Source organism: Micromys minutus, assembly GCF_963924665.1.
Source record: "Micromys minutus genome assembly, chromosome: 18".
Taxonomy (NCBI): Eukaryota; Metazoa; Chordata; class Mammalia; order Rodentia; family Muridae; genus Micromys; species Micromys minutus.
Window position 1 is genome coordinate 25,384,049 of NC_137953.1, and position 11,800 is coordinate 25,395,848.

The window sequence follows — 11,800 nt, forward strand, 5'->3', positions numbered from 1 at the left end:
CATGTTTAAACAGAAAAACTAATAAGGCAAGAGTGCATCTGTATCTTCTTAGTGAGAAACCTGCAAATCAGTGTGTTGCTGGTGCACTAATGCTGCTGTTCACTTCCTTGCAATTGCTGTGGACTTCCTAAAGACTTTATAGTGGCCCTTTCATCATTTCTGATTCAGCTGGCAGTCTGGACACAGTCTTATGCTTCTCCCTCAAACTCGTATGTATGTATGTATATGTATATGTATATGTATATATATATATGTGTGTGTGTGTGTGTGTGTGTGTGTGTGTGTACACACACACACACACACACACACACACACACACACAGACGAGTTAGAAGAAATTTCCAGGACACAGATATGTGTGCTGAAGTATCTTTATTTCTGAAATGTATTGCATTTTACACATCTTTGTGAGGGAACAGAAAGAAGGAAAAGCTAACAAACAGCTGGACCACACGTATGTGGAGAACTGCCCCATGCCTTGGTCTGAGCAGTAGATTCTCTGCTTTACTCCTTCTCAATCCTCATCCCTCCCGTCTGCTGTCTGGTGGATGAAGTACAGATGCAAAGTCCCCACAGGCACCCGGAAATTGCCAGCTGCACACGAGCCAAATGCACATCTGTGTTCACTAGACAGTGCCACTTCTTTTACAAGAAAAATGGATCAGAGTCTAAATAAGTGAGATGGTGAAAATATCAGAACAACCTTCAACTGGCCTTAGATTTAAAAATAAAATAAGCTCCTTACAGTCATTGGTATTTATTAACCTCCCATTAGGGATGGTTTGCTAATGACATAATTCACACATGTCAAGACAACCATTATAGTTACTAACTCTCATTTTTTAACAATAAAATTAAGTATAAGACCCCCCTACATAGACCAGCACTCTCTGCTTCTGATGTCTTTTGCTATTGCATGGTGTGCTGGCTTCCTCTTCTTCTTGAACCCTTATAACATCTGTAATGAGGCTCTTCAGAGTGTGACCAGAGCTGGACTCTTCAGGTAGGAAGGAAGAAAGGAAAAACCATTTTGTGAGAGTTAGAGTCCAAATGTTCTTACAGTCTCACTGGCAGCCATGACTTTGTTTGACTCCTGAGTGTTTGATGTTGAATCAGACTCCCTGGCCGCTAAGCCGGGAGGAAAGGACCACCTCCTCCCAACCCCTGGCTCTTTTATTAGTACTTTTTGCTTGCAGACACAAAGTACTGAGGTCTCACTTCTCTTACTTTGGAAAAAAAAATCACTTTCCTTTGCACTGCTAGAAAAATGAAAGTTTGGAAGGTGGGGCTGAAAAGCAACTAGAGAGGAAAGACAAAGAGGTCACGGGCCATCAGAGTAGTAGGTCTCCTGGGGAGGAGGAGTCTAGATTTGAGAGTCAACTAGGACAAAATGAGAGCAGAGACAAATCTATTTTTTCCTTCTAGATCACCATAGGGAAGCAGTGTAATCTATTTACACGCAATCTCAGGGGAGGTGTCTTTAAATAACTAGCTTGTCACCATCCATTTCTTCATCCTCCATAATCACCCCAGAGCTCTCATCCCCGAGCAGAGTCAAACCTGCAAAAACAAAATGTAGACCTGCAAGTTCAAACACCCAATGGAAATATCAGGCAGCCCCTGGAGCCCCAAGACTACTCTCAAAGACGCAGTGACCCAGAAATGCTTCCATGTCTGGGGAGACCCAAGTGACCTTATTAGACCTTTGCCAAGGCAGCCAAAAGGACTCCATTTGGACACAAGGGGAGACAGACCTAAGCCAGAGGCTACCTTCACCCCTATGCAGTATGGTAGGATAGAAGGCACAGGGATTTAGGAGCCCAGTTGGTCGGGGCTCCAGTTTAACCACTCTTTAAATGTAAATGGGGCAACCTAATATTTCATCTAAATGTGTATTCTCACGTGTAAAATGAAGGCACTAGTATTTATTACAAAGAAGTAATGCATCAATTAAATAAAATGTTTGTAACATGCCTAGCAAAAATCTTCATCTGTGGGCCAGTGGCATGGCTCAGAAGTAAAGGCGCTTTTGATTATCCCAGACAGCCTGAGTGTGATCTCCAGGACCCATATGGTGCAAGGAAAGAACTAATTGTACAGGTCGTCCTCTGACCTCCACAGGCCCATTTTAGCATGTCTACCCCACACCATTCCTAAATACATACTATAAAAAGTTGAAAGCCACACCTATGATCAACTAAATGATGTGTTTCTTCCACTTTAATTTTTCTATCATTTCTTAGTTTGTTTCTCTTTTGAATAGAACAGTAAGTTCTAACAAAGCCAAACCTAAAACCACCGGAGAAAATATTGAGCTCTGAGTGTCTGCTCCCCAGTGTCAGCCCTTGGATGACAGAGCACCCATACTTGAGAGCAAAGGGAAGGTACTAGAGAGCAGTGTGTTTTCACACACAGTAGGGCCACACTTTAGAGTAAGTCTTCATTTGAAGATAGAATTAAAATATCTCCATTTTTTTTAATGTAGAGATATTTGATGAGTTCGGCTTAGGCAAAATAGGAAGTTATTCTTTACTGAACTGTAAAACTCAGAAGATTTGCTTTAATTAGTTTGTTTCTTTTCTTCCTTCTTTTCTTCCTTCCTTCCCTCCCTCTTTCCTTCCTTCCTTCCCTCCCTCTTTCCTTCCTTCCTTCCTTCCCTCCTTCCTTTCTTCCCTCCCTCTTTCCTTCCTTCCCTCCCTCTTTCCTTCCTTCCTTCCTTCCCTCCCTCCTTCCTTCCTTCCTTCCCTCCCTCTTTCCTTCCTTTCTTCCTTTTTTCCTTCCTTCCTTCCTCCCCAGTTCAGAAAAGGCCAGCAAAGGAAACTCCATTGATGCTGCCCATTTGTGAAAGTAGGGCTACTTTAATAAATGACAAATGGGCGTGGGTAATTTCTGTCCTTTCCCTCTGGTCCCCAGCCATATTCCACACCACAGCTTTATACTGCCTGCCTCCACTTCTCTCATTAAAGATTTTCCAGTCCCTGCAATGCTTCCTAAGGATCTCAGCTTGGAGATTGGAAGCTGTGAAATGCACAGGGCCTTTCTACAGCATTGGCCACCACTCAACAACAACAAATTAATGAAAACTATCTGTGGATTTTAATGACTGTTCATTTGATTTAATTCCTAGTTTGTTTATATTCTTAACCAATTAGTTAGTGTTTATTGGAGAAGAAAAACAATTTCAAGTCTGGCTAAAGCTAAGGCTTTTGCATAAATCACTTATAAAACACAGTTGGAGATACTTTCTCTTATAAACAGTTCCATAGAGCTCCATTTTTATTTAGAATTAAAGCTAGCATGCCAGGAGCATGTAGAATTAGCTATGTTTATGGGTCTAACTTTCCATCCTTGCTTCTTGGATATATCTTTACATTAAGTTGAATTTCGGGTAATCAAAAACAGGCGAAAGTCTTTGCATTTCTATTATCAGCAACTTTCTAGTTACTTTGGGTGCCCTTGAAATGTAGTCCTTAAAAATCTGGGCCAGAAGGTGGGAGGAGGCCCTGGGAAAAGCAAGGATAGTGGAAACATATTAAATGTTAAATTCTGGACCTTCCTGAAGTGAAACAGTCTGCCCACAGGGGTACAGAACATAACTTAATGTGCAGAATGAGCTCATGTGTTGGATCAACACTGAGAAACATGGGTTGTAATAGTTTATAAGGGAACAATATGGGAGATATTGTGTTTGACTCTTAATGGGACTTCCAGTTGCTGCTGATGTCTAGAGATGTTGGAGCTGTTAGGATACATGGCCCATCAGCAGGAAGTGAGATTATTGATCATTGGGGGGAAATGCCCTTGAAGAACATTAGCATTACACTCCCATCCTGTATTTCTTCTGTTTTCTTTCCAAGTCGCTACAAGGTGAAGTGCTCTGTTCTAACATGTGCCTCATTTTCCCATGTTCTGTCCTGCCACTGGCTCAAAGGCAACAAAGCCAAGCAGCGGTGAACTAAAGCTCTCTCTTTAAATTGATTTTCTCCAGTGTTTTGTCATGGTGTCTCAAGGATGCCCATTACAGAAGCTCAGATTAGTACGGATTTTCTGGGTACCCTGTTCAGAGAACCCACATAGGGATGGACACATGCCATTACCACCTCTCCTCTTCTTGTCACTTCAAGCATTTGAGGACAGTTTGAGCAGCACTGATGTGATCTCTCTTCCCCCTGGCCTCTGTTCTCCTGAGGGGTCAGAACTATGTCTCTGAGGGGAGGGAGACATTAAAGCCAGAGTTCTTTCCTTGGTCATCAGTCCCCACTGAGGAGCTTACTCAGCCCACCAAGGTCTCAGCTTACCTAACTGGGAAAACCATTTGCATTTCCTCCAATGGCTTGATGCTGCAAGAGAGACTTAGGCTTTCAATCTCTTTTTTTCCTTTTATTTCTTCATGTGTGTGTACACATACATGTGAGTTTACATGTTTGCAGGTACATGTATACATGTGTGTGTGTGTGTGTGTGTGTGTGTGTGTGTGTGTGTGTGTGTGTAAGCAGGAGATTTACATAGAGTATCTTCTATAATCACTCTCCACTTCATATACTGAGACAATGTCTCCTAATCTGAAGCTCAACAATTCAGCCAGGTAGGTAGCCAGCCTGCCTTTGACACCTCATGCCTTTAATTCATGAGCCCTGGGGATACAGGCTCCAGATCTATACCCAGACAAACTAGCTGGGTCTGGAAATCTAAACTGGAGTCTCACACTTTATCCACTGAGCCTTCTCCTAAGACCAGGCCCTCATTCTATAGTTCTCCAACAATACCCTATAGATCCTCTGCTAAAATCATGGTGTGCATGCTAGGAATCCTTGAGCAATAGTTATGTTCCTGGCATTCCCACATATCCGACATCTAGAACAAGACTCAGACATAGTAAAGATCTAGCAAATGCCAACTCCTTTCTTTCTGTATAGAGCAGAATTTAGAGTTTAGGGAACTTGGCTGCTTGTAAGATGTTAGCATGTTGGGCCAAAAAATCTTGTTGTTGGACCAAGATTTCTAGTCCTGGGTCTTTGTTCTGATTCTCAGCAAGATCCTTAGGCAACATCCTAGCCATAACTCTCTGCATTAAGTAGATGCTCCTCAAACCTTGAGGAGCCTTGATGAAGGTGTCACCTGTTCTCGTAGACCAAACCTAGAGATTTCCCCCAAGCAGAACAAACATGTGCCACTTCTGAAGGGGGGTACCCCTTTTATTTGTATAAGTGCACTGTCTTGATTTCTGACTCCCAGCTCTTCTGTTTGTGTTCACTATTACCTGCTACGTTATTCTTATTTTGTTTGGAGCTTTTTGCCACCAATGTAGACTAAGTACTTCTTTTCTCTTAAACAGCTCTTGGTACCTGCTTCTGACCAACCAAAACCAACACTCCCTGCTGTGCAGTTTTCAACTGTGTGCCAAGTTCAAATAAAGCCTGGGCCTGCCTGGCAGGGAAGCCTTAGAGAACTCCCCACAGAGGCCTCATCCAAGCAGTTGGACTTGTCAAATCAGCTCATTAACCTGAGGGAGTGAGATGGTTAGTATGAGGTTTAGAAGGGATAGTGAATCCTTGTCCAGTTTCCACTTGCCAAGGGTTAATGAGAGATGTCTCTATGGTGTCTTTGCCAGTGAGTTCCTCTCAACAACCTGATTAGACCCAGCGTGAGTCTTTCTGAATACCCGCCAAAGGCTCCATCGTCCTTCTTAGCTTAACTAGCATTGTGGTTACTGCCAATTCTTCACATACTAAAGGATTCCAGAAATAAAGCACCTCGGCTAACCCAGAAGGAGATGTTAGGGCCATGCAGCGATGTCTGCCACTGAAAGTGCTTACAGCAGAGCCTCTGTGACTCGGGGAACATTCCTAAGTCTGAGAGGTCAGAGTTTGACTGTGATTCCACTTGATTTTGTTCCCATTCACTCCCCAACTTGTGTATGAATGTCCCAAGGACAAGGGCAATACTTCATTACGTGTGTGTGTGTGTGTGTGTGTGTGTGTGTGTGTGTGTATGTGTGTGTGTGTGTGTGTGTGTGTGTGTGAGAGAGAGAGAGAGAGAGAGAGAGAGAGAGAGAGAGAGAGAGATCTGACACGTACTAATGTACCTACTAATATTTGTGCATCTTCTCTATCTTCCTCCAACACTGTCTCATGTCTTGAAAATTAGTCCCTATGACTTAGAAAATTATCTGTGAGCTCTAGCATGCGCAATTCACCTAAGGTGGAGAAGCGGGAACTTCAGCTCTTCTCAAGAGCCACTGATATTTGTTTCACTGGCTGAGTGACATTGAGCAAATCTGATGATGCAGGATTTCTCAGCCTCCTCCTTCCCCCATGTCAGCCCCTGGGGAACTACCAATGAAGAAAAACCCAGAAGGTAGCAGTGAGTGTGCTCTTCCCCTGGGCACGTGAGTGTAACACAGCTTGCTGGGCCGGGACACAGGGCATGCCCCTCGATCCTCCAGATGGTAAAGCTCCAACCTGCTCCCACCCCTCCTGTGAATTTTTATTTTTACCTGCAACAAAGGGAGGCATGTGCAGGGCAGGTGTGTCTTTTCTCCTTGGCCTTTTCTGTTCCATGTCAGGATTATGAAGAGCCGGGCCTGTTTTTCCCTTTGGAATTCTCTCTTGAACATCGTATCTTTTAATTAAGTGTTCTGAAATCACACCTGCATGGTTAGAGGAGCAGAAAGAGGAACAAGGTCAAGTAGTCAGTTTTTCAGATCCTAATGTTGAAATGCTGTGCAAAGGTGCATTGTGGGCTTGTACCCAGAGAAGGCCAACAATGTAGCTTTCAAACTTTCGTGTGTGTGTGTGTGTGTGTGTGTGTGTGTGTGTGTGTGTGTGTGTGTAAAGGTTTCCTATAAATAAGTAAGAATAGTTTTTTATTATTAGGTGTTTTTAACGCCTGGTTTTATTTTGCATGAAGTGCTACCACGATCAACTATCTCAAGAAAGTAAGGCAGAGCAATATCTCTGACTTTTCAAAGCTGAAGCAGTGGGGAGGGGGTCATATGTCTGTCCCACAAGCTCTGAGTCACACTCCTTCATCCTGTTCCTTAGTCATTCCTCTTTTTCACTGTCACCCCATGCCTGTTGTGTAGAAGGAGTGGAGCTGGGCGGTGGTGACTCTCCACCATTTCAACCTTCTCTAGCAGCTCCCCTTTACGAACATTTCCACAACCACCCCCACGACTCATATCCCATGATTTTGATCTAAAAACTTCCAGGACAATGTTGCTTCTTGCTGCAAATTCCACCTAGGTGAGCACTGTTTGTTTACTGTTCCTCAAAACATGTCGTGAGTAGAAAGGATATAAAGTAAGTGACCAGAAGTAAAGGGGATGGGGGAGGAGAAGCTGATCATGAGACATTCTTGAAGCAGCGATAGAGATGCTAGCCCGGGCTCCATTGCCATTCCAGCTCTCTCGATGGTCAGGTGTCACTGGGAACAAGGGAGGCCTGTCTCATGTGACTGCCCCCATTAGTCCTCCATCCTGATGCCACCCCATGCCTGCTGGATGTCGATGCTCATGGTAACTTCAGAAGCTTGTCGGGACCTTATTCCCTCTGTGTTAGTGATGTCAGGTCTTATGAGCCTGCCGTTGCGGTCACAGAGAGCAGCGTGTCTCGCCCCGTACCTGGTATGAACGGCGGGATGTGCACTGCTGGTGTATCTTTCCTTCTGGGTTTCTTTTGATCTGACTCAACGTTCAGAGTGGCTTGTACATTCTTCCCCTTTCTTGCCTTCTTTTTGAGGTCACAGTCTTTAATGAACTGGTCTGAAAGGTCATCTGGTTTCAAAGAGGAAATGGATTCAAAGAGGAAAAGGAATAACACAATTAGGTCTTGAGTCACAACTGGTTGGGCTTTTCTTTTCACTTGCATATGTTTATATATAAAATAGAAAATTAGAACTCAGTAAAGCTTTAAAAGTGTTTAACATTTTTGTATTAAGTGTAGGTGTTTTGCCTGTACATGCAGTTCCTAGAAAGGCCAGAAGTGGGCACTGGTATCTCCCTTCCCCGGGGCTGGAGTTCTAGATGGTCTTGAACTGTTACCTGTTGGGCAACCAGTGAACTTAACCACTGAACCATCTCTCCAGCTCTCTGGTAAAAGTTTAAATTTAGAGAAATCAGAATTATCAAGGCAAACACAAGCAGAAAAATGTGACCAGGTTTGAGCTGAATTTCTGTAGAAACAGTTGGTTCACTGTTCACTGTTCAGCCTTTTGCTCGAGAATCATTTTCCTTAAATGCCCATAAGCCCAGGGTAATTTATGCTCGTAGAACCTGGCTGGTTTCACTAGGATATAGGGTGAATCTCTCACTTGCCTTACCTCTCTGGGCTGCTGAGTCCTTTTGAAAAGCCCCACTCAGACCTCAGTATCTGCCCCGTGTTTTTGCTAGTCTCCTCTTTATAAAGTTACAAAATTAGAATGCTGTTTTCTGCATGGTCTCTACTTTTCACAGCCTCGTTTACTAGATCCGGTGCAGCCCAGCTTCTACATTACGTCATCAGAGGTTCTCACAGGTCATGACTTCAGACCAATCACTTGGCTCCTGAAAGCCTTGTCCAGCCTGCATCTTAAACCCGGGCATCTCTGTCTGCTCTGCTCTGCTCGGCTTTGCATTTCTTTGCCATTTCTGGAACCCTATAGTCCCCTGCTCCAGACAGAGTCTTCAAGGAGGCAAAGGTCACCCACTTTGGGGATTTTGTTCTTAATTTCGTCTCTCTCCAACTAATGTGTTCTCCAGGCAAGTTGAACTAACTATAACCCGACATCGACTTCACACCCTTAGTCTCTCATTTGCTGATTCTGAAAACTCGGAACTTAATTTTTAGACACATGGATTTCAACTTCATTGTTTAAGTGGTGGTGACATCTAATCAGTGTGCATGTGTTTTGGATATCTGATACCTGTCACTTGTACAACCCATTCTGCCATTGGTCAGCCTGAGCTGCCAGCAGATCTTCAGGAAGCCCCAATGCTCTGCCTTTTTAACACCAGCCCTGATTATTATTTCTATTGTCCTGAATATTAATATCATTTTCTTAGGTAATATTTTAAAGGATGATGTCAGTATTATTTCTGATATTACTCTGATATTGCTTTCTTTCCTTCTTTCTTTCTTTCTTTTTTTGTAAATCATGTTACCAGCCACAAGTACATGTTTGTTCAATATGTCCTTGAGTGAATGAACTCAGACTTAGTGTAAAGAGCTATTCAGTTATTAATCACAAAGAAGCTGCATGCTTTCTAAAAAAGCACCTAACTGTGGCCTGGATACAGTGTGGGCCTTTCTAGAAATATGGAAAAGAGTATGGGGACTTCAGAGATTTAACATTTCAGTACTTCTGCCCATCCCCTTCTCTTGTTTTTTCCCTTTTTGCCCTCTTTCCTTCCCCCTCTCATCCCACCCCCAGAACTCTTTTTGCAGCCCAGGCTGGCCTTGAACTTGTGATGTTTTTGCCTCACTCCCTTAACTGTTCGGATATAGGTATACATGGCTACGCCTGGCTTCCACTTTTCTTTCTTTATACATTTCTTTGGGAGAAATGTTCAGATAAATCACTTTAAAATATAGAGAACTGAAGATGTAAACCTTTCCATTCAATTTTGTGGGTCCAGACATACCCAACATCATTCAGGATTCTATCCAGACAATATTTTTTAACCACCCACTACCTGCCAAATTATTTATTAGATCCTAGAAATAAAATGGTAAGAAATGATTTTTGCCTCCACGTTGCTTGTAGTCTATTAGAGATCTACTTCATCATCCACATGTTTTGAATAGTCCCACTAGGAAAATGTAATAACCACACACATTATGCACATGTCATCCCCATATAAAAACATAAGAAAAAAAAAACCCACATGCCCGGGTTCTCTTTGGTAACACTGGAAAGTCAGCTTTTTCTTAAATGGAAGACATTAATAATGTTACCAACAGCCTCCATCTAATCAATACTTACTGAGTTTGTACTCTCTGAGGGCCCTGGGCTGTGTGAAGTTCACCTGCATATGGAAAGGAGGTGCGCGGAGATTTTCCTGATCTCACTGCACATGTGGACTCTTCCAGCTTCTCAGTCTAGGTCTTGCCAGCTGTTCAATATTCATCCCATTCCTGGACGAATGATCTCATTTCATCCCGACACTAAACCTTCGGCTGCTCTCTCTTCCTCCCCAGTTTGCAGATGTGAGCAGGTTATTGATAAGGATCAAGCTAAGTCTTGCAGCTACTCAGCTCAATTGTTAGCCTGGGTGACACTCTAACTCTTCAAAGTTGTTACCACACAGTGGCTTGTTCCACTTCTCCATGTTAGATGCACTATTGGTATTGATTGACTGATGATGCTTAGGATGGGTGCTGCCCATCTGTGGGGTCCCTGAAGGCGTAGCTTTCATATGTATCTGTTAAGGGTGGGCTGCCATCCAAACCCAAGGTGCTCCATGGCACCTAGTGAGGAGAGCGAGGCATTTGTTTCAATTTTGACTTTCATTTCCATTGTAATTCTCCCTATTTTTTGGAGGAATCCTGCACATAAAATATCTTAAAGGCAATCGAGGAGAGGGGAGATGAGAGGAGCCATAGCCAGACGAGACATTAACAAAGACTATGAATATGCAAGAGGCACATCCATCAAAAGTCTGAGTGTCTCATTTTTAGAAATGGGTAGAGGCAGAAATGTTTTTTGGTGTTTTCATTACAAAGGTTATGCAAAAAGTCAGTTCTGGAAAGGAAACAGATTGACAATAAAGCAGAAAGGGGCTATTTAAAATTCTGTCTTGATAGGCAAAGAGAGATATTTGAAATATTTTATTGGTGCTGCACATGAGGTTTAAGTGTGCTGGAAAATACTGGAAACAAACTATATTGCCACATTCCATTTATTGCCTCAAAAATGCTCTGCCTGGGACTCTGTCAGATCCAAAACACAGGACAATGCTTCTCTGCCTCCCTCTCTCTCCCCCTCTTTCTCTCTAATTCCCTTGAACTTCTCTACAGTACTTCAGCTAATATTTACATGGCAGACCCCACAGACCCATGGCTATTTGCTCGTCCATCTGGTGTAGACTGTCACCAGAAGACACCAGCTATCGGATTTCAGGGGGGCTTCTCTCAGACTCGCCTGAAGGCAGTATGGCAGAGAACCCTTCCATGGCTTACAGAACAGACATCCCTGATGGGGTCTTTACCTGAGTGGCTGGAGTGAGGATCCAGCTTGTCCAGGATGTCTTCCGAGAGCTCCAGAGGCTGCACTGGCTCAGTGGTCATCATCTCCGTGGACATTCTCAGGAGAGAAAGAGAGAGAGGGAGAGAGACAGACAGACAGACAGAGAGAGAGAGAGAGAGAGGGAGGGAGGGAGGGAGGGAGGAAGAGAGAAGTTTCTAGCACTGGAGAAGTTAAAAAACAGTATCTAAGTATGTAGGTATACTTTCTGTTCATTCACCCACTTGTTTATTTAAATTATTTATTTAATATACATAAAATACATTAAATACCAAGTGATTATTACAAATTTCATCTCAATACTATTTTATGTATTCTTCTTAGTTTAGATTAAAATCCAATCATAGTGAATTCATAGCACTTTAGTCTCTTAAGAATAAAGAAAATATTTTGAACCCAGAGGTAACTAAGGCTCTCAGGTCCTCATAACTGGAATTTATAAAGTAACTCAGCTGCCTCCTCATGTACGTGTGAGGACAGCAGCTAACTAGAGAGGAAAAACTTGCTCTTTGTGAATTTTTCTATTCTTTTTCTAGAGATCCCTGACATAAAACAAGTCCTTTCCTGTCTTTGGATCTGT

At 43.0% G+C, this 11,800-nt stretch overlaps 1 protein-coding gene across 1 annotated transcript; it reads right to left on the reverse strand.

Annotated features, from left to right (window-relative positions):
* Positions 1-1,444: 1,444 nt before the first annotated feature.
* On the reverse strand, positions 1,445-11,279 carry PPP1R17 (protein phosphatase 1 regulatory subunit 17; the record flags this gene model as incomplete). Its single annotated transcript, XM_080932515.1, has 4 exons — positions 1,445-1,560; positions 6,497-6,649; positions 7,622-7,774; positions 11,186-11,279. 4 exons carry the CDS (start codon positions 11,277-11,279, stop codon positions 1,481-1,483), a joined length of 480 nt encoding a protein of 159 aa, XP_080788641.1. The 3' UTR covers positions 1,445-1,480.
* Between the last annotated feature and the right edge of the window lie 521 nt (positions 11,280-11,800).